This window comes from Myxocyprinus asiaticus, chromosome 12 (genome assembly GCF_019703515.2).
Source record: "Myxocyprinus asiaticus isolate MX2 ecotype Aquarium Trade chromosome 12, UBuf_Myxa_2, whole genome shotgun sequence".
In the NCBI taxonomy this organism is placed as follows: domain Eukaryota; kingdom Metazoa; phylum Chordata; class Actinopteri; order Cypriniformes; family Catostomidae; genus Myxocyprinus; species Myxocyprinus asiaticus.
In genome coordinates this window covers 47,800,016-47,822,757 of record NC_059355.1, presented here as the reverse complement: position 1 = coordinate 47,822,757, position 22,742 = coordinate 47,800,016, and the positions used below count along the sequence as shown (strand labels likewise).

General features: G+C 37.3%; 1 protein-coding gene across 1 annotated transcript; it reads left to right on the top strand.

The window, feature by feature from the left end:
- Positions 1-12,238: 12,238 nt before the first annotated feature.
- On the top strand, positions 12,239-18,814 carry LOC127448970 (adenosine receptor A1). The gene is made up of 2 exons (XM_051711988.1): positions 12,239-12,570; positions 13,695-18,814. The coding sequence occupies exons 1-2, from the start codon at positions 12,239-12,241 to the stop codon at positions 14,368-14,370; spliced, it is 1,008 nt and encodes a 335-aa protein (XP_051567948.1). The 3' UTR covers positions 14,371-18,814.
- The last annotated feature ends 3,928 nt before the right edge of the window (positions 18,815-22,742 follow it).

Below are 22,742 nucleotides of genomic sequence, written 5' to 3'. Positions count from 1 at the left end.
AACACATGTTTCAAGTTTGTAGAAATGTAATCTTGGTTTAACATTTTTTGAAAAACATTTAAAGCATTTTCTGCAATAAAAATGATTTAATGACTTTAAGAATGTCATCTGGCCTAACCATCAAGTTAAGGGAATTAAAATACCTTCCTCACACCTTGAACACATGAGAGTTAAACACTTAATCATTAATTTAAAAATAGATTTCAAGTATATTTAAGGTATAAATCAAAATTAATACATATCAAGAATTTTTCTCAGGGTTAAACCATATGACCTGAACATAATGTGCCTTTTCATAAAAATGTCAAAATATTGATTTTTAATCTGTTCTGAGAAATTCTGATCTTTTTAAAACTTTTTTTTCATCATAAACAACAAAATAGCAACCCACATGTTGGTTACACCACCTGGCTTTGATTTGGTGGACAAACGTTTTTCAGATGTTAGCCTAATAATATAAGTTTCACTCCTTTTTTATAAATAATGCTTAAAACATTTTTATTCTGCACTGCTCAAGACAACATTTCTTCAAGAAATTCAGCTTTTAATGAGACTATATATATATATTTTTTTTTATATTACTTTTTTTTTTTTTTTTACTGTCTCTGGACGGTTACTACACCACATGACAATTTTTACTTTAAGCCCCAGAAAAAAAAAAAAAACGAAAAAAAAAATAAAAACAGCATGAAAATGACTTTGAAATCAGTAATTTAAAAGGTGTTCATCATAGTACAAGTGATTGTTTTGTGTGCATTATATTTTTAATGTAATTTTGAATAATTTAAAAGATCTGGAAAAAACTTAGCATCATGTCATTGACCCAAATAAATAGATTTTCTCATGTAATTGTGTATGATTCATAATAAATCATTACTCTCTCCATCTTACTTTTACAGTATTTTGCCTTTTTAGGTTCTCGTGCAGACTTGGCATAACCAAGAATTTAAAAATCCACAGCATGTGTGTTGCTGTCCCTAAAGCTGAGGTAGTAGATTGAATAGTTGTGGAGTATAAATCCTCCCTCTGAGATAACTATACAATCTACTGTCTTTCTTATGGAGACAGACTAACCAGCGGTCAACAACGGTGCTGACCAACAGGACTTGAAATAATGTTTCCAGCTACTTTTTTAAAACAACTCCATTCTGAAGCTGATCAATTTGCATGGGTGTTCTCTATGGATTGTTTGTTTTCCTAAATGAAATGAAACAAAAGATCTGTGTGTGTCCACAAGGTGAGGTAGTAGGTTGTATAGTTTGTGGGAAGGATTGAATCCTAATCAGGTGATAACTATACAGTCTATTGCCTTCCTTGAGAGACACAATGAGCAAGGGTGAAGAGAAAGAGTGGTCAAAATTAGTAATAAAAGTTGAAATATTGTATTGAAATGATGTAAAAATTGCATTAAATGTGTTTTTTTCTGCATTGGCTTTTCCAAATAAAAAGATGTCTGTTACTACTCAGTTAACTGTTGACTTTCACTCAAAAATGTGACAGCTAAAAAAACAAAAATGTCTAAAATGACATGCTTGTTTGTTATTATTTATTGCTCATATTATACTTTTTAATTTCCTTCCTAATATGCATTCTTCAAAATGAAGCTTTCATGAATTTTAAAACAATTGAATTAAAATTTTAGCACATAGTCAGTGGAAGGAAAAGGCGGAAGTCAGTGAAAGGACACATTCAAAATGAGCAGTTGATGCTTTCTATTACACATTACAGCACTTGTGTTGCATATTAAATGCTATGGAATGCACATTTTACTATACGTGTAACAATATACTCCACTGTAACAGTGTATCAACATTCAACAACAAGCGGTAAAGTTGCTTTCAGATTTGATGGTGGTGTTCGGAGGAGCTCTACTGGTATAACAGGGTAACTGCAACATATCGACTACACTGGGGGAAGAAAAAAAATGATTCTGTGGTGAATATAGCAGAAAAGACTTAATACTTTCATGAACCTGAACATTTTAAGTAAATTCAAAATTTTTACTCTATTCAAACATGTTAATATATATATATATATATATATATATTAACAGTAAACTTAATAAAATTCCACATAAGATTTGATGATAAAAATCAAATAAACAGTAAGAACAGTTTGTTTTATTTGATGACAAGTCAGCACATAAAAGTTTCAACAAATTCATTAAAATCCATTTAAATCCAGGTTATAATACATAATTCATAAAACATAAAAAAAATTTTTAAGGGAAAACCCCTATAAAATGTTTCAGGAGGTTACAGAAGCAATAGGAGCAGCCTCAGTGCTCTGGTATCTGTGGGAATGAACTCACGTCACGTTTCGGCCGTAGTCACGCTACTTCCTTGACTCTCATCATATACTTACTCTCATCACATCCCGGATGTGTATGACTTTATTTCTTTTGCAGAACACAAATTAAGATTTTAGAAGAACATTTCAGCTCTGTAGGTCCACAATGCAAGTGAATGGGTGCCAACATTTTGAGGCTCCAAATAGCACATAAAGGCAGCATAAAAGTAATCCATACGATCCCAATGGTTAAATAAATGTCTTCTGAAGTGATATGATAGGTGTGGGTGAGAAACAGTCCTTTTTTACTGTCACTCTCTACTTCCACTTTTACATTCTTCTTCTTTTCTTTTTGGTGATTTGCATTCTTTGTGCATATCGCCACCTACTGGGTAGGGAGGAGAATTTACAGTATGGTAAAAACAGTATGAAATATCCGCTTGTCTTGGTGTTAAATGAAGGCATTGCATGATGAAACTATTCTTTTTTCACTGTGCGGAGCAAAGGATGTGTTTCACTTTGAAGAGTTTGATGCTGCAGCATTGATGACTTGAGTGACAGTCTGGCGCAGCTGTGTGAACTTCCGCTCTCGTAAAAGTCCCATTCAATAATCTCTTAATAAATTACACATTAACTAAAATTAAACCCAGTAATGTAATGACAGGAACGCTGCCCAATGTAAAGAAGTAAAAGTAAAAACATTTCATTAGAAATGTACTTGAGTGAGAGTAAAAAGTACCCACTTTTAAACCTAAAGTAAATGTAGCACGTTACTACCCACCTCTGATACCCAATTCCTTGCATGTACAGCAAACGTGGTCAAACTCCACACATGCAATCCATATGCATCCTTCATACACTCAACTTTAACATACAACTCTTCTGAACACATATTTAATGCAATTTATAAGCATTTAGTGTAAAATTTGATATTTACCCAAAGAATTATCAACCAATGAACAAAACCAGAACCTTGCACAACATATGCTCTCACGACATGTTCGAACCAGCACACATGTGTGTAACACAGGGGGCGTCGCAAAACTCTTAAAGGGGCCACGTCCAGTTTTTGAGTTAAATTACATGACATTTCTCCACTTGGCTACATATATAATGTTCATTTAAATGTTCTTAAAGTTATTTTAAGTACACATCAGATATATTAAACTTACTGGATTAATTTAAATGTTTAAAGGAATATTCCGGTTCAATACAAGTTAAGCTCAATCAACAGCATTTGTGGCATTATGTTGATTTCCACAAAAAATTATTTTGACTCATTCCACCTTTTCTTAAAAAAACAAAATTACAGTGAGACACTTACAATGAAAGTCAATGGGACTATTTTTGGAGGGTTTAAAGGCAGAAATGTGAAGCTTATAAACTTCACTTCTTTTATAATTCTGTTATAACTTGTGTATTATTTGAACTGTAAAGTTGTTTAAATTGTAATTTTTACAGTTGTTTACAGCGTTACGTTGTCATCACAACATAGTTGTAAAACTGGATATAACTTTCCCTGAAAAGGTTAGTAGGTTTGACTAAACCATGTTAAGACATATTGTTCACGTCTTGTGGTTATACTTTGAAAGAGTATTTTAAAAATATGCGTGTGGTGGTACCATGGAACAGAGATAATAATTCATTATTGTACTGAATGATAACAAAAGGGTATTTACATGTGTGACGAGGAGGAGGGCGGGGCCGGCCCGTGACTACTCACGCCCGGCCCCCAATTGGGCTAATCAGCCGAGGAGAGTGATAAATGCAGCGCGATGCGGCAGTTCAAGAGAGAGAGAGAGCCACACGCAGCTGCCATGTATGCGGTTGTGTTGTGTGTCTTTTTGTTTCATTAAATATTATTTTGAATGTTCAGCCAGTTCCTGCCTCCTCCTTTCCCATTTTTAACCATGTTACATTGGTGCCGAAGCCCGGAAAGGAGGAGGGATTCGCTGTCGTGGAGTCCTCGCCACTGCCATCCACCCAAAGAAGCGGAGGACGGAGGAGTCACTGCTGGCCGTCTGGACATAGAGGAACAGCCGCCATCCACGAGGGGAGGAGGGGCTCGCTGCCGGCCGCCTGGAGGGGCGTTCCATCTGCCAGGGGTCGGAGGACTTGCTCCGGTCTGCCCGGGGAGGAATAGTAATGACTTCATGAATTTCTTTACTGATAAAATTGAAATAATCAGAAATAAAATTGAAACTATGCAATCAACTGTCACAGCACCTCAGAAAATAGTGTCTCATAATTTTCCTCATGAGCATCTTCAATCCTTCACTGTCATAGGTTATGAAGAGCTGACAAAATTTATGAAAAAATCAAAAGCCACAACATGTATGTTAGATCCAATACCAACTAAGCTCTTAAAAGAGGTATTCCCTGTAATCTCAGAACTTCTTTATATTATTAACTCCTCGCTATCCTTAGGACATGTCCCAAGAAACTTTAAAATGGCAGTTATCAAACTGCTTATTAAGAGTCCACAGCTTGATCCTTGAGAATTGGCTACTTACAGACCGATTTTAAATCTGCCATTTATGTTGAAAATATTAGAAAAGGTAGTGTCCTCCCAACTATGTTCATTTCTACAGAGAAATGGTATATATGAACAATTTAAGTCAGGATTTAGGTCACCAACACAGTACAGAGACTGCACTTATCAGAGTTACAAATGACTTGCTCTTATCATCTGATTGCAGCTGCATTTCTCTTCTAGTGCTTTTAGATCTTGGTGCTGCCTTCGACATGATAGATCACGACATTCTCTCGAATAGGCTGGAGAATTATGTTGGCATTAGTGGACTTGCATTAGCATGGTTTAGGTGCTATTTATCAGACCGCTACCACTTTGTATGTGTAAACAAGGAATTGTTAAATCAAACAAAAGTTAAGTATGAAGTATAGTATATTTTTATTTAATCATTCAGTTAGTCTATTTTGATGATTGCATTAACATATATGCAATATGCAATGATCAATGTGTAATAAATGTACTATGAATAACTGCATTATGAATGTTATTCAATATGTTAGATATTTAATCATTCAATTATTGATTTAATTATCATTTACTCAGTTTAATAATCAAAGTGCAAATCAATGGAAAAATGCAGCTTGGCTTCTCTAAGGAGAATTACAGTCTCTCTCTGTGTCTCCTTGTAAGACCCTATCTGTGAATGCTTTTAATAGAATAGAGTCAGACAATGCATGATTTGTCTGTGTCAAGGAATAATGAGTTAATGCTTTTAATAGAACAGAGTCTGACAATACATGATTTGATGCAGACAATATGTGGAATTAGGAGTTTTGGAATGAATCGGGATGCATGCGTCAAGAGAAATAGGGAGTATTGGGGTGAATCGAGACGCATGTGTAATGAGGCTGGTGAGAATGGAGGATCTAAGTGCAAGCTTTTAATGGAAACAAAAGATGAACAAACTAACTCAGAATAAAAATGAAAACAAAACACAGGGAACCAGGTACAGAACATGACAATACATGTGAAGACTGACAAAGGAAACAGGGAAAACAAGGGCTTAAATACACAGGGGCAAACACCTGTGGAAACAATCAGGGGAAAACCAGTCATAAAATGAAACTACAAAAGGACTACAAACTAACAGGTAACAGGAACATGGGAACTAAACAAGAATTTCAACACAAAAGTAAATGCAAAAAACAGGGAATATGTGACAGCATGCGTCAAGAGGAAGTCTTAAGTATAAAAAAAGAACACCACCTGTGGCAGCACACACACACTTCTCCATTCACAGGGATGTCATGTGTGAGACCAATAAACTGAAATAAGGGAAATCATTTAATATACTAATCAAATTAATGCAGAAAGTAATGATTGTAAGTTAACATAAAATATGTAACCATATAAAGTGATTACAGTGTGTTTTATGCATATAAAATCAAATAGTTATGCTTTTGCCACCACTGAAGTAAGTTAAGCCAGGATGTCCTGTTAGAAGGAGTGATGACGTAAATAGTCGAGGCATAAGATTTCACTTGATGATATTATTGGATGATATCATGGGTTAATTTTATTGGACGAAGAGGCCATCCTCAAAGAGAACAGAAACTGTATAAAAAGGCATGTTCTAAAATGTATCTTCTGATGCTTCATGAACCATCTTGGCTTTATTTTTATAATAAAGTCTAGTTTGGAATCAGAAACTTTGAGCCTCCTAGTAGTTTTTGACTCTACTATGCTTCAATTGCTGTTTTGAAGAATTTACCACGACAGGAGTGCCACAGGGATCGGTATTAGGGCCTCTGCTTTTCTTCTTATACATGCTTCCCCTGGGAGATATTATCAGGAATCATGGAATAAGTTTCCACTGTTATGCCAACGATACCCAACTTTATATTTCTCCTATACCAACAAACAGAGGTACAAATTATTGGACCAAAAACCTCTAAAAATAAGCCACTAAAATATAATTTGACTCTCGATGGATGTACTGTTACGTCGTCTTCTACAGCAAAGAACTTAAGTGTTATATTTGATACCAATCTGTCCTTTGTAAATCAAACTTCCAGTGTTTGTAGAACAGCATTCTTCCACCTTAAAAATATTGCTAAGTTAAGACACATGCTCTCTTTTGGTGATGCCGAAAACTAATTAATGCGTTCATGACCTCAAGACTAGATTATTGTAATGCATTACTGGGAGGATGTCCAGCAAGATCAATAAATAAACTTCAATTGGTTCAAAATGCAGCTGCCATAGTGCTGACTACAACCAAAAAATATGATCATATTAGCCCCATTTTATCGTTGTTACATTGGCTACCTGGTAAATGTTGTATTTCTGTTAACTACATACAAAGCTTTGAATGGTCTAGCTCCACAGTACTTAAGTGATCTTCTGACACAATATATTCCATCACGTTCATTATGATCACAACATTTTGGCTTGTTAATAATTCAAAGAATATCAAAATCCACAAAAGGAGGTAGATCCTTTTCATACTTGGCTCCTAAACTATGGAATATTCTCCCTAACACTGTTAGTGACGCAGACACACTCACTCAGTTTAAGTCTAGACTAAAGACTCATCTATTTAGCCAGGCATACACCATTTATCCATCAACTCACAATTAGGCTGCTTTAGTTAGGTCTGCCGGATCCAGAAACATCTATCATGATCTATAACTCTGCAAAAAATTGAATGACATCTACACTAATATTATTCTATTTGATTCATATCCCGAGGTTAACAGAGCCAGCCAGATCCAGCTCCATTCCTACTTGGTGTCAGACTCCACTGCTATGTGTCTATGAGTGATGATGACTAAATGCAGCCGGTGCTAGCTAGACATCACTTCAGTCTTTTGACTTCAGAGGATGAACTGATTCCAACTCCAACTGCAAGACATCGGATACTTCATATGCCACTGCCTGAACCTTGGATTTAGGATGGACCCCACTGAACCTCCCCGAAATGACCTGCTGGTTGAACTGCGATGCACCTCATTGATCCCTGCCTGAATCACCTTTGTCTATTGATGGACTACACTCTTAAAATGGAATACATAATTGCCAACAAAAGACTTCATCAGCCACCTAACAAAGGACGATGCATCTATGTGAACTTCTGCAGGTAATCCAGGATGGACTTCAAAGACATTAAAGTTCATTAAAAAAAAATGTAAACACTGGACCTTAACGCTTATTAATTTACAAATTTTAAACCATGACTTGCACTGCACACAAATAACTAATATTGGCATTATACTCATGCTGGTTAGCCAGAGGGGAACTGGCCCCCACAGTGAGTCTGGTTTCTCCCAAGGTTATTTTTCTCCATTAAACATCATCTTATGGAGTTTTGTTTTCCTTGCCACCGTTGCCTTCGGCTTGCTCACTGGGGCTCTAAATACAATTATTATTTAATTATTTAATTTCTATACACAATTAACAATCATATTTAATCAAACTACACAATGATCACTCTAAGACTTTATAGATATTACAGTTTCTTTTTTTTCTTCTTCTTTTTTTAATGCATGATTTCCTGTAAAGCTGTTTTGAAACAAAGTGTGTTGTGAAAAGCGCTACACAAATAAAAATGATTTTATTTGATTTGAGAGTTTGCTGGTGTGGATTGATATTTTCTTGTCAGGTGCCAATTATTAGACTGAAACAATTAGATTTTAGTGCAAAAAGACAAAACAACGTCCTGAGATTTGAATGCAGCTGACTGGTAAATTGCACCCCCTTGAGAATGTCAACTTTATGTAAATCTGAGCATAATTATAATTTTCTTTATTTATCACACACTATACATATACAGTGAAATTCTTCTTTTTCACATATCCCAGCTAGGCTGGGGTCAGAGTGCAGGGTCAGCCATGATACAGCACCCCTGGAGCAGATAGGATCAAGGGCCTTGCTCAAGGGCCCAACAGTGGCATCTTGGCAGCGCTGGGGCTTGAACCCCCAACCTTCTGATCAGTAACCCAGAGCCTTAACCGCTGAGCCACCACTGCCCAAATACTAGTTTGTGATAAGTTGGGAGTTTCTTCTGAAACTCTGTCATAACTGTCTTTCCCCATTTGGAATTTACCTTTAGGTTGATGTTACTCAGGAGTTTTTTCCTCTGACAAAAATTACACTGTACACCCACAAATAGGTCATCAGTTTTAAAAACAGCCTGGTACATCTGCCTTCATTGTCATAAGTTAGGTGCAAACTTAAGGTATACAGAACATTGCACATCTAAATCAAGCAACTTCAACTTTATATATAAATATAACTAACAGTTGGTGGTGCTATAGGGTTACAAACTGTCCTTTGGACAAGTATACTGTAACAAGTATAATTACCACTCATGCCAGCCTTTGCTCAGCCATTCAGTCATCATTATGCCAGTCTGCCTGTAAAAAGAGTCTGAGTCAGCTCAGTGAAAGTTTTGCTGTGTGTTTTGTATTATAAGTGCACTGTAAAACATGAAAGCCCCATTAAGTTGTTAACTTATTTCTTATATTTAATTCCAATTGACATGACAAGTTTCGGATATTGAACTCAAGTTTATACATTTTCAAAAACTGTAACTTAAAGCTGCAATATGTAACATCTTTCATGTAATATTCGCCTTTTTGTAACGCAACTTGAAAAAATGAGCCCTTCCCGGACTTCCTAGGTTGCCTGTTAAAGCCTGTAGACTGATTTTTATGTGAAGGGAGCTGGTCACAGATGAACTTTTGTTTCTAACTTTAACCAACATTAAATGTTTTACAGTGTGGGAACTGAGAAGTATGAGATTAAAGTTGCTGAGAAAATTTGAATCCCATGTTGTTTCCTGTTGAATCACAAAGGTCACTTTCTTTCTCGCATTCTTTTCCCCTTAGATGAATAACAATGAACAGCAGTAGGTCTATATGTATTTTATCATTACATTTAAAACATTATAAAATATTATTGAAACCTACATTATTTAAAATATTATAAAATATAATAATTGATATCTTATGGTGGGTGTAATGCCAGATGAATGTAGTGATTCCTAAGCACTACTCTTGGCAAGGAAATATTGAAATCTAAAGGAAGTGCTAAACTCTATAAGGGGCCAGTATAGAAATTAACTAGAATTTGAATCCATTTCACTTCGGTCTAACATTCATTTAATTTTTTTATGTGCTCTAAATAAACAAGTACTTTCTTTGCATACTATTTTCCATATTACTATTTACAGTTATATACAGCATGTATGTGTGTGTTTTGTAAACATATGATATAATAATAATAATAATAATAATAATAATATATATATATATATATATATATATATATATATATATATATATATATATATATACAGTATACTGTATATTGTATATATTTATACAATATATTTAAGCAATATCACACGAGCAAGAGTGCGATATGTCCCTACATCAGCACTGCTGTGATTCAGTGGCCGAGGCAGGATGAGTGTCATGGTAATCACAGCAGTGCTGATTTAGGGCCATATAGCATGGTTGCAAGTGTGATATTGCTTATATACAACAGTTCATTGAACAAGTAAATAAAAAAAAAATTAGGAAAAACTGAGTACGGTCATAAAAACGCATTTGTGCATGGAACTACTTTCTTGTATGTAAACACTGGCTGACGCTAGCTCATATTACACACAAAAATGATCTTTTGCCACCACCTGCTGGCTAACATATGTAATGTCAGAAAAAAAAAATACATGTAAAGAGACAGACATACTGTAGCTCTTAACACATATGCACTGCTCCTACACTTTAGTTTAGCACGAACACAAGCGGAGTGATACACCCAGTGAAGCGTCTGAGTGCTGATGGTGCGAGTCCATCAGTGCTCATGGAATGTCTCTCATCCAATCAGATTCGAGGACTGGAACTAACTGTTGTATATATACATATATACAGTGTATGTGTATATATATATATATGTATATATATATAAAAAAGAAACATCCCTTTTTCAGGAGACTGTATTTTAAAGATAATTTTGTAAAAATCCAAATAATTGTAAGGGAAGATCCCGGATCTCAATCGCATTGAGCATGTCTGGGACCTGCTGGATCGGAGGGTGAGGGCTAGGGCCATTCCCCCCAGAAATGTCCGGGAACTTGCAAGTGCCTTGGTGGAAGAGTGGGGTAACATCTCACAGCAAGAACTGGCAAATCTGGTGCAGTCTATGAGGAGGAGATACACTGAAGTATTAAATGCAGCTGGTGGCCACACCAGATACTGACTGTTACTTTTGATTTTGACCCCCCCTTTGTTCAGGGACACATTATTTCATTTCTGTTAGTCACATGCCTGTGAAACTTGTCCAGTTTATGTCTTAGTTGTTGAATCTTTTTATGTTCATACAAATATTTACACACGTTAAATTTGCTAAAAATAAAAGCAGTTGAAATTGAGAGGACGATTATTATTTTTTTGCTGAGTTTATATATAGCCTATATACTATATATACACACACAAATATATTTTATATATATATATATATATACAGTACTGTGAAAAAGTGTTAGGCACATAAGATGTTTCAAAAAAGCATTCGTCATAAGATGGTTATTTATGTCTTCAGCTTTAGTGTGTCAATAGGAAATATAAATGTTAGACTCCCAAACATTACTTTTGCAAATAGAAAAGATTTGAATAGAAGAACAGGGAGCCCTGCAACAGATGTCATGGCCCCCACAGAGCCCCCCACTGAACATCGAGTCAGTCTGAGATTACATAAAGAGACAGAAGCAACTGAGACAGATTAAATAGATAGAAGAACTGTGGTGAAGAAGCTTGGAACATCCTATCTGCCAACAACCAATAAAACTGTGTCCAGGTGTACCTTGGAGAATTGGTGTTGTTTTAAAGGCAGAGGTGGTCACACTGAATATTGATTTAACTTTTTTATGTTTACTGGACTTTGTATGACATTAAGTGATAAATAAAACTATTTCATTATTTTTGAAGACATCCTCACTATGCAACATTTTTCACAAGTGCCTAAAACTTTTGCACAGTACTGTATATACAGTTGTGCTTAAAAGTTTGCATACCCTGGCAGAAATTGTAAAATTTTGCCACTGATTTTGAAAATATGACTGATCATGCAAAAAAACTGTCTTTTATTTAAGGATAGTGATCATATGAAGCCATTTATAATCACATAGTTGTTTGGCTCCTTTTTAAATCATAATGAATCACCCAAATGGCCCTGATCAAAAGTTTACATACCCTTGAATATTTGGCCTTGTATGCAAATTTTTGAGCACAACCGCACACACACACACACACACACACACACACACACGCACCCACACACACACACACTACATTAGCGTGTGTATGTGTGTGTGTGAGTGCATGTTTACGTCAGTGACTTTCTTCTGAAGACAAACTAAACCACTAGTACCAGCTAAGTTCCTCTTAATTTCCTGTGCTTTTTTCATTTATCATGGCTGATGGTGAGAAGGTGACCTATACTTTCTTGGAGGTCTTCATTGCTGTAGGATGTTGCCTGGGCAACCTGCTGGTGATCTGGGCAATCTGGTCCAGCCGAGCCCTCCATCAGACCACATTCTGCTTTGTCATGTCGCTGGCAGTGGCCGATTTTCTGGTGGGGGCTCTGGCCGTGCCTCTCGCCGTGGTAGTAGATGGACATTTGCAGACTACTTTCCACAGCTGCCTCTTCATCAGCTGCATGGTCATCGTGTTGACCCAGGCCTCTGTAAACTCCCTGCTGGCCATAGCAGTGGACCGATACCTGCGTGTCTATAACCCTCTCAGGTTTGAATATTTATCATAGTCAATGTCTTTTTTAATTCATATTTAAAGTCTTGCTCAAGTGACAGTGAAACTGCAGGCTTGCAGATTACATTAGATAGCAATAAACAGGAAACCAAACTTTTGCAAATGAAAATGATGCATGTTTTCTCTAAGACTGAGATCAGATAGTGTTATTGGATATGCAACAAAACAAAACAATTGACAACATTTAGTAATGAAAGTTATGAATTTATGTCATGCTGCTCTAAAAGCCAGACTGTATATTTCATATGAAACTTTTCAATTATTTACATTTATGCATTTGTCAGACGCTTTTATCCAAAGCGACTTACAGTGCCCTTATTACAGGGACAATACCCCTGGAGCAACCTGGAGTTAAGTGCCTTGCTCAATAACACAATGGTGGTGGTTGTGGGGATTGAACCAACAACCTTTTGCTTACCAGTTCAGTGCTTTAGTCCACTACGCCACCACCATTAAAACCTTTTGAATAATTACTGAAATAAAAAAAATAAAAAATACAATTGCAATTAAAAGCGCTGCACTGTACAATGAATTTGTCTGATATGAACTAATTAAAAGTTGCAGTCGCGTGTTGTTCAGTCGTATATAGCTCCATAATGTATTATAGAATATGCAAGATTTACCGAGGTCAGGACCTCGGCAACCTCATAGCTGGTAACGGCCATGAAGGAGTCGACCATTTTATTTAAAAAAAATTTTAAAATGTAATTTCCATCAGCATCATTTCCATTATTCACAACACAATTAATTAATTCATTCAACACAACACAGAATTTGCTGGAACTGACACTGTGGTGGGAATTTTCATGACTTTCAGAATAGATGACAAATGACATAAATCTCCTCATGTACGTACACTGTTGGACACTGTTAGTAGACAAATGAATTAAACTAGTGAGAGTGTGAAAAATGTTTGAACTTTTCTTTCTAGAAGTCTACAGTGCTAAAAGTGCCCAAAGTAGAAGAAACACCCACATAGGAAATTTGAATACAAATAAATGCTGTTTAAAATATTGTTCATTGTTAGTTCATGATACCTAATGCATTAACTAATGTTAATAATTTGGACCTTATTGTAAAGTATTTCCATTTATTTTCAGGTTTAGAGGAGCGGGCAAAAAGCAACACTTGTGGGCAGCGGTCATAGTTTGTTGGCTCACCGCTTCCATACTGGGTCTTATCCCAATGTTTGGATGGCACAATGATGACCCGACAACAAATGTCAACTCCACCATTACGTGCAAATTCCCTACCGTTATATCCATGTCCTACATGGTCAACTTCAACTTTTTCATCTGTATACTTCCACCCACCGCCATCATGTTGGCCCTCTACACTTTTATCTTTTATACAATATCTAAACAACTTAGAAAAGGAGTCGGACAAGTCGCGGCGTCCAGATCGTTTTATCGTAAAGAGCAGAGACTGGCCAATTCACTAGCGTTGGTCCTGGTTCTGTTTGTCGTGTGCTGGCTCCCGCTTCACATCATGAATACCTTGAATTACTACATTACAAGTCTACCCTCTGTTGCCTTTCACATAGGGGTCCTCCTCTCTCATGCCAACTCTGCAGTTAACCCTATAGTGTACGCTTTCAAGATCCCAAAGATTAAGGTGGCATATAAATCCATCTTGATGAAGTTAACATGCTCAGAACAGCCGGCAGATCAGAGCAGCCAGATTTTGGATATTAACGGCAGCAGCAACTCAAACAGCATGATCAGGTGCACTATGAAAAAAAGTCAGACTCCACAGGTTGTTTCAACCTTAAGTTAAAAAGATTAGCATGGGCTACTGTATACATCAAACAAAATATTTGCTAACCTTATTATGAACTGTTGATACACTACCAGTCAAAAGTTGGGACACACTTTTCTGAAATTATAGGCCTGTTTACACTAAAGACCGAAGTATACTTCAGTTGTCCATGTTGCTGATCATATATGTAAAGCAAATTTTCATCATCAGCACAGTCTGTGCGGACAGTCCGTGTGCAGTCTAGTTGTTCAAGTCCTCATCTCTGCACATCGTTGGCGCATGCTCCTGCCGTTGACTGTACTAAAAGAGTATTACAAAGCAGTCGTAGTGCGCATGCATCAAACGCGTTCGTTTTTGCTCGCGGTTAAATGAGTATACTTAGAGAGGCAATGTGGTCGACCAGGTGTGATCCGATCCGGAACGCAGAAAATCGAAGTAGCCTATTCCTGGGCCTTAAAGGTTCAGGTATACTTAATTTTTCCATGAGCCTTTCCATCTCACACACAGTTGAACCCTCAAGGCAAAAGTATACTTCGTTTGTCCACGTTGGTAATCGCTCAACGCACAGTATGTGTGACGCAAATTTCGTCATCAGCACAGTCTGTACGGACTCCACGTGCTTCACAGATTTTCTCGACACACAGACGTCCTCGTCTGCATGCGCCTGCCGTTAACTGAACCAAAAGAGAATCACAATGCAGTCATAGTGTGCATACGTGGTCAGAAGAGTATACTTTCAGAGGCAGCATGGTCGACCAGGCGCAATACGATCTGGAACGCACAACAAGAAAGTATGCCCTGACCTTCAGCTTTTCAAAGTTTACTCTTTTGACCATGAGCGCATACGGATGCGTTTGATGCATGCACACTGTGACTGCTTTGTGATACTCATTTAGTACAGCCAACAGCAGGTGCACGTGCCGCTGGCGTTAACAGACGAGGATTAGCAAAACTGGGGCTGCGTTCCACTTCACTTTAAACATCCACTCACCTAACTCCCCTAAGCACTTCCCCTCTGGGGAATCCCCACTGCCATTTTGGAAGTCTGTTCCACTTTGTTAAGTGAGTGAGGGAAGTTTCTGCTGACAGACCCTCAACTTCTCGATTTTGACCGAGGGAGCGAGCCTACTCAGATGTATGTGTTAGGCAGCTCCATATCACACAGTACAACTCAATTGTGACGTAACAGCAGATCATGCTTCACCTACCCAGTTATATTGAGATTTAACCGTGTAATACTGACACAGTCATGGCCTATGTGTTCACTGCAGTGTTATCATTTTCATTTGTGTAAAACTTGATTAATCCTTTCTAACAATTAGTTCTAATAAAAAGTTAATTTATACATGACACATTTTTTACATAAGCCTTTGAAATCACATCTAAACTTTACTGCATCAATCTCTGATTTGAAGACATTGTCTTCTCAGGTGCAAAAATCAGCAAATAATTCCTCAAAATGACAACAGTCCTATTGCAAGAGTGATAACGAGCTCCAAGTGATCAAGGGCTTAGGCAGTTCTGTTTCAACCCACTGCACAGGTTTCGCCAGTAGTGAGCACTCATGCAATGCAAGCAATGATGTACATGTGAGTCCACGAGACGGAGCCAGATGGAAGTTAGCGAGAGGAGGGGGTAAAAATTTGAAGAGGAACGCATCCTGGGAAGCATGCGGACTGTGCTGATGACGAAATTTGTGTGCGGGACGTACCGGCACGTGAAAAAACATATATGGTTAAACCAGGTATACTTTGGACTTTAAGGCCCAGGTATACTTAATTTTTGAGTGTTCCAGATCGCCTTGCATCTGGTCGACCACGTTGCCTTTGTGAGTATACTTTTCTGACCGTGAACTAAAAGGAACGCATTCGACACATGCAAAATACAACTGCTTTGTGACACACTTTTAATACAGTCAATGGCCAACGCATGCGCAAACGACGCGTACACCCGAGGACTGCGTCCACGAGTCAAGAAAATCTAGGCGGCGGCCGCGGTCAAGCCGCGTGGCTGTGCTGATGACGCAATTTGCATCACACATACTGTGTGTGGAGCATTCTGCAATGCGCACACCCGAACAGGGACGGATTAACCACCAGGCCGTATGGGCCATTGCCCACGAGCCTCTAAACCCAAAGGGCCCCGAGCTCTAAATTAATTATTTATTTATTTTGAGGTATCTATTACAAATCCACGTAAATATCAGCCTTATGTGAAATACCATTTGTTCGGCTGAATGTGTGCTAGACGACAGCAGTGCGAGCACAGGCACTCGAGTGCGTGCTCAGGGAATCCATGTCTCACAGGTGCAGTACATTTATTTGAAGGACTACAGAGAACAGTGTCTGATTTACAAAACACTTCTAAACACAAAGATACGGTGCAGTTTACCCTGGCTGTGTACAAAGCTGATGGTTTAAATTCATAGCGACAGAATTTGTGCTACAGTATAGAGGACTTTAAAATGTTTAAGTCCTGCTGCATGCGTTTAATGTTTAATGATAAAGAGAAAGGTGCCTTAATATCCTTAATATGTGCACGGTAACCTTTTGTAATATTTGGTTAACCACGAGAGTTCACGAAAGGTTATTGTTTTATTTGTCGGATGTCAGGACTCGGGCATAAAGAACGTTTATTGCCATGGATGCGTCAAACACAAACTCAGATTAGCAGGGAATAAAGTGCACAGTGAGCTGTAAACTTAAATAGCACAATACGTAAATCTTCAAATGATAAAATCCCATTAAAGTCGAACAAAAATAATCTCTGTCTGCAACATAGTAGGCCTATTCTTAATAAATGGAAAATGTGTAATTCTGCCCGGGCAGGTTCACTTTCCATGTGGCAGTGAATGCTACGGTTTATAAACCTCTTCGGGATGCTTTGATTTTAAGTGATTCAGCATTTAATTTGTGTAATTATTGTCTGCACACCAGAGCAAAAGAGGGGAAAAACACTCACCGTTTATCAAGTGCTGAAACTTTGTCAGGTGAATCTGGAATCATGTATAACAGTCACATTAAGTCCTCTTTGCAACCTGAACTTCATCAGAATGTTGATTTGTGACACCAGCACTGATAAAGACTGATGAAGCGCAAACAAATGGTGAAACAGAACACAGCTGTCTCGAGATGTGTTAATAAATAAAGAAATTAATTTTAAGTTAACAGTGTCTAAAAAAATGCAATGGTCCTGCACAACGAATTGTAAAACAGAACGCAGGTGTCTTGAGATGCATTTATAAATATTAAAGTTCTTTTAAATTTAACACAATCTCTAAAAATATGCAACGGTCCTGCACGGTACACACAACGATAAAAAACATCGACACATGTGTGAACCGCCCGTAACTCGCCCTATAGCCTACTTGAAAAACTGATCCGAACCTGGCCCAAAACCTGTAGGTTTGTCGGGTTCCGTCGGATTCAGATTGGTTTGAAGACCTCTGAATAGTGAATAGTGATTTAGTATTTGAATATCATGCACATCCCTATTAATAACGCATGATTTTGGATCGGTTCATAATTAAAAAGTACATATTATTGGCCGTGTAAGACATTGCTCCAAACTTTTCTTCCTTCAGTTTGAAAAATCCAACCAAATCTGGCAAGCGTCCTGTAGCGCATAAAGGTGAACATAGTCACGTGACACGTCATGGGGGGCCTTCATGGTGTACCAGCCCATGGGCCTCTCAGTTCTTAATCCGTCCTTGCACCCGAAGTATTCGTTGGCCTTTAGTCTCTTCATGCATTTTAACTGATTGGACTGTTATCCGATTGGGGATGTACATTCCACGGCTATAGGCTACTTTACATCCAGTCTATTTCCACGCTATATGCAAATATAACAGAGTATACTTGATGATGCTAGATGATTGAAATTAGTTTTGTAGACACATTTAAAAGGTGCCTATGTATAAAAAAAACTTAAATAATTGGAGTGGATAATGAAGGAAAAGCATTGTCCAAGATACACTGGAACTCCTTCACTATTTAAGAAAGTTGATCAATGCTGGAATCTAGACAAACAAGCTCAAATATAAGCTTGTTTTGGGGGTTTTTAGTAGTCATGATGACATTAGTGCTACTCTAAAATGTGGAAAATAGTAATAATAAAGAATGAATAGGTGCGCCAAACTTGTGACTGGTAGTGTACATTTTTGGCACTGGTCTATTACCATTCCTGCTTGTCCAATTAACAGAACTGTGTCAGTTCCAAAAATATACTGACCGTCTTGACAATGGATAATGCAAATGTTCTGTCCTATGAAATTTTTGTGAATATTATGTAAAATAAATATTTCATTTTAGCAATTGTATGTACATCTCATTTGCTATCTTTAAAGTGCATTATATCAGCATGAAATTGTACGTCGGCTTCAATAGATATTGGCCTCGATCATTGAATAAAACCATGTCGGCCGACTTCTATTGTGCCCCTTTTACAAAAATATTTAAAAAAACATCACCATGTCCTTTCACTTATGTTCACCAAGTCTTTATTTAACTCTGAATCTAATGTGGAAAGGGAAGAGAAACTGACAGTCATTCTGAGTTTCAAAAGTTATTTTGCAGTCATAGTGTACAATAGGTCAGTGCATCCACATCCTTTCGAACATACAGAGTTTGACATTTAAAGTCTGAAAGGTGTTTTAAAGTAGGGCTGGGTAAAAATATAGATTCATGATTTTCATTTGAACGATCTCAATATTTTTGCTTGGGTTGTCAACAATTATGGTTATTAAAAAACAAATAAAACCCAAAAAGAATGTTCCTCGAATGTTAGGAATTCCAAAAAAAATATCTAAATGGGAACCATACACTAATATGTGTGCTGTTTGCTGGGATACACCTTTATTCCTCTAAAGGCCTCGATATACTTCCGTAGAAGTTCTTCGTTCTGGGGTAAAAAGAAGTTCTAACCAGCCGAGCAACAGTATACTGTTTCCGAACATTCAGACACCCGCCACACCGATGTGGGAGGCATTTAGAAGTACATTTAAATATGAGGACGCTACATGTAAAACCTGTAACATGTAAAAATGTGCTATCAATGACTTTATGCCTCATTCTGAGCAGAATTCACATGAGGTCAGTAAAATAAGCTGTTTTATCCAATCGATGATGATTTAAAGCAATATACCATATATGCAGTAGAAAATGTTTAATTTGTCTTGTTTACATTATGAATTCATGACGCTAATGCGCTAACATGCTACATGCGGCAATAATATGCACCGGTTACACTCTGTTATTTTACAGTAATTTATTATGACACTGATGCCATTGCAAAGATTGAGTGTATAAAAGTGTTCATGTGCAGAACAAAGATAAAACAATGATGATAGAGGCATATCTCACTTTAGACAGATGTGTGAATGGCTTTTGCTGCAGATGGCATATGAGTGAATGGGCACTTGAGAGTATTTGAGAAGATTTGGTTCCTTTATTAGACTAAAAAAAAATCACATGGCTTGGTTTTGGAAAATGTCTCTAAGCGAATGATCGTACAGATGTAGGTAAATTTGCACCAGCTATGACTCGCTAATAACTCGATGGGTTCATGTTGACTCATTTTGACTCACTGAACAACGTAAACAGAATTAGCCATCGGCCTCAAGGTAGGTGGAGCTCCAGGTCACATTATGATGTGAACCAATGGCTGTAAGAAGGTGTTTAGCAGCCAATAAGAATTTTTTCCTAAAAGTTCGCCCCAGCGAGCTGTTACGAACCACCGAAATGAACGCAAAAACACCTTCTTTTTGGCCAGATTTAGTTCTAAATGACATCACACCCATTCGTTCTTTGATTTCGAAGGAAGTATATCGAGGCCCTAAATATGTTCTCCGCATTCACCTATTTGGTCAGGTACACATTCCACCTCTAGATATACAGAAGATTTAATACAAATGAATTTTAGTATCAGTGCTGCCAATATATATACAGTGGATGGTTCCCTCGGCCAGCCGCTTCCTCTAATTGATTTACTGGCAACAGGCCATGTAGAAGTGAACAATGCTAATCAAGTCTTGAAGGGAATGTTTAGAGAGTATCTCAGGGAGGAGAATGGACTGGATGCACTGTATTTCTGGAAGATAACTCTCCACGGGCCATTTTGTTCTGCGTAGACACCGTAAAATCTGCCTCAGTCCATGTAACATAAGGAGAATGAGTATGATTTATGTTCTTCATTTCCCACAGTTTAACTTTTTCTTGCTGGAGTGTATTCTGCTGATTGAGGATTAGAATTGTTAAATACACCTCTTGGCTCTGTATTGGAAAGCCATATCCAAATCAATTCTCATTAGTTGCACAAAACCAGGGATTTGAAACCACCCATCTTTTCCTGATAAGAAAATTTATAACTCTATTATATATGCACATTTCATTTATGACCACATTGCATGCTGCTAGCATAATAGACCTTAAACTGAGTATATGGAGAGTTTTAATTTGATGCAAATGATAAAGAGGCAGCGAAGAGTAAGTGTACAGTCCATTCAATAGAATGTATCGTGCTGTACATCTGCTGAGTTTTGATTGATTAAATGACAAAACATTGAAAATAAGAATGGGTCCAAAAGAGACCAGGCTTAAAATATGGCTTTTTTTTTCTTTTTTTTTTTTACTCAAGCATGGATATAAATGTAATGTTTTTGTTTTTTTAATTTTTGATGTAAAAGAAATGTCTAAGATTCTGCACTATATAGGTCAATAGTCGAATTAAAGCAAGTTAGAGATCATGTTAACTCTGTACAGATGGTCAGATTTCCTCGCTTCCACTGAATCACACAAGATGCTCTTTAAAACATTTTCAAATCATGCTGGATTACATAATCATCAGATTTTGCACTTGCACCATGCCAATTTTTCAATTAAACTTTTCATTAAAAGGATAGTTCACCCAAAATTTTTAATTCTCACACTTCTCAATCATTTACTCACCCTCATGCCATTCCAGGTGTGTTTGACTTTCATTATTCAGCAGAACACAAAGATTTTTAGGAGAATATCTCAGCTCTGTAGGTCCATACAATGCAAGTGAATGGTGATCAGACATTTGTAGCTTCAAAAATCACATAAAGTAAACATAAAAGTAATCCATATGACTCCAGTGTTTAAATCCATACCATATTATATCCAGAAATGATATAATATAATATGATATTTTTGTTTGTGTCAAATTAAATATGCCATTTTCTCTAACAAAGCTCTATTGTAGGTAATCTATTGCATAACTAGAGGTTGCATAATTCTCTTTAACCACTAACTCCACACATCGCCACACTGAACCTCACACTAAGAAGATGTGGTGTAGTATCTGGTTTTTCGTCAACCTGAAAGTAAGACATCACTTAAAGTAAGATAAAATCACTTACTAACGTTGTCTGTGTAAAGTTATATCCAATTTTACAACTTTGTTTCCATGACGATGTAATGTTGTAAACCCTAAAACCCCAAAAAGATAATAATACACAACAGCTCAACTAATACACACGTTTTAACAGAAGAATGAATGTAAGTGCTTTTATAAAATTAAAAGCTTCACATTTCTGTCTTTAAACCCAAATACTGGCCCCACTCACTTCCACTGTAAGTGCCTCAAGCAGAGACTATTTAGCAGAGACGGGTCACTTCTATTAAAATGAACAAGAGAAATTGGATCGTCCAACAGTCAGTGGATGTAAAAAGAAAGTCCTGCCTTACAGGTAAAAGAGCCAATCACCTTTAAGATACAGACATTGTCATAATATGAGGTAAAGAAGCACAATTTATGATACCATTGTTATCAGATTTTACTGCTGATTTGAAATATGTTCTTTGATTGAATCTTGACTTATCATTTTGGGGATTTTGGTCTTTTCCCATCCAAATAGATATGAGCTGCACCGACGTGCAGGGTGCAAATTACAGGGGGTTTGGGGGGCTTTGACCTCCCTAATCAAAACAAAAGAACATCAAAACAAGATTATCGGTTGCTAAGGTGTTCTGAGTGGCTTTTAAGCATGTTGCTATGCAGTGGCAAGAGTATTTTAGGTGGTTGCTAGGGTGTTGTGAGTGGTTGCCAGGGCATTGCTTTGCAGTTGCTAGGGTGTTCTTCATTATTGCCAGGGCATTAATATGAGGTTGCCAAGGTGTTCTGGGTGGTTTCAAAGCATGTTGCTATACAATTGCTAGGGTGTTCTGGGTGGTTGTTAGGGTGCTGCTAGGTGGTTACAAGGGTGTTGTGGGTGGTTGCCAGGGCATTGCTATGCAGTTGCTAAGGTGTTCTGGGTGGTTTTTAGTCATGTTGTATGCAGTTGCTAGGGTGCTGCTAAGTGGTTGCTAGGGTATTATAGATTATTGCGAGGGAATTGCTACGTGGTTGCTAAGGTGTTCTGGGTGGTTCTT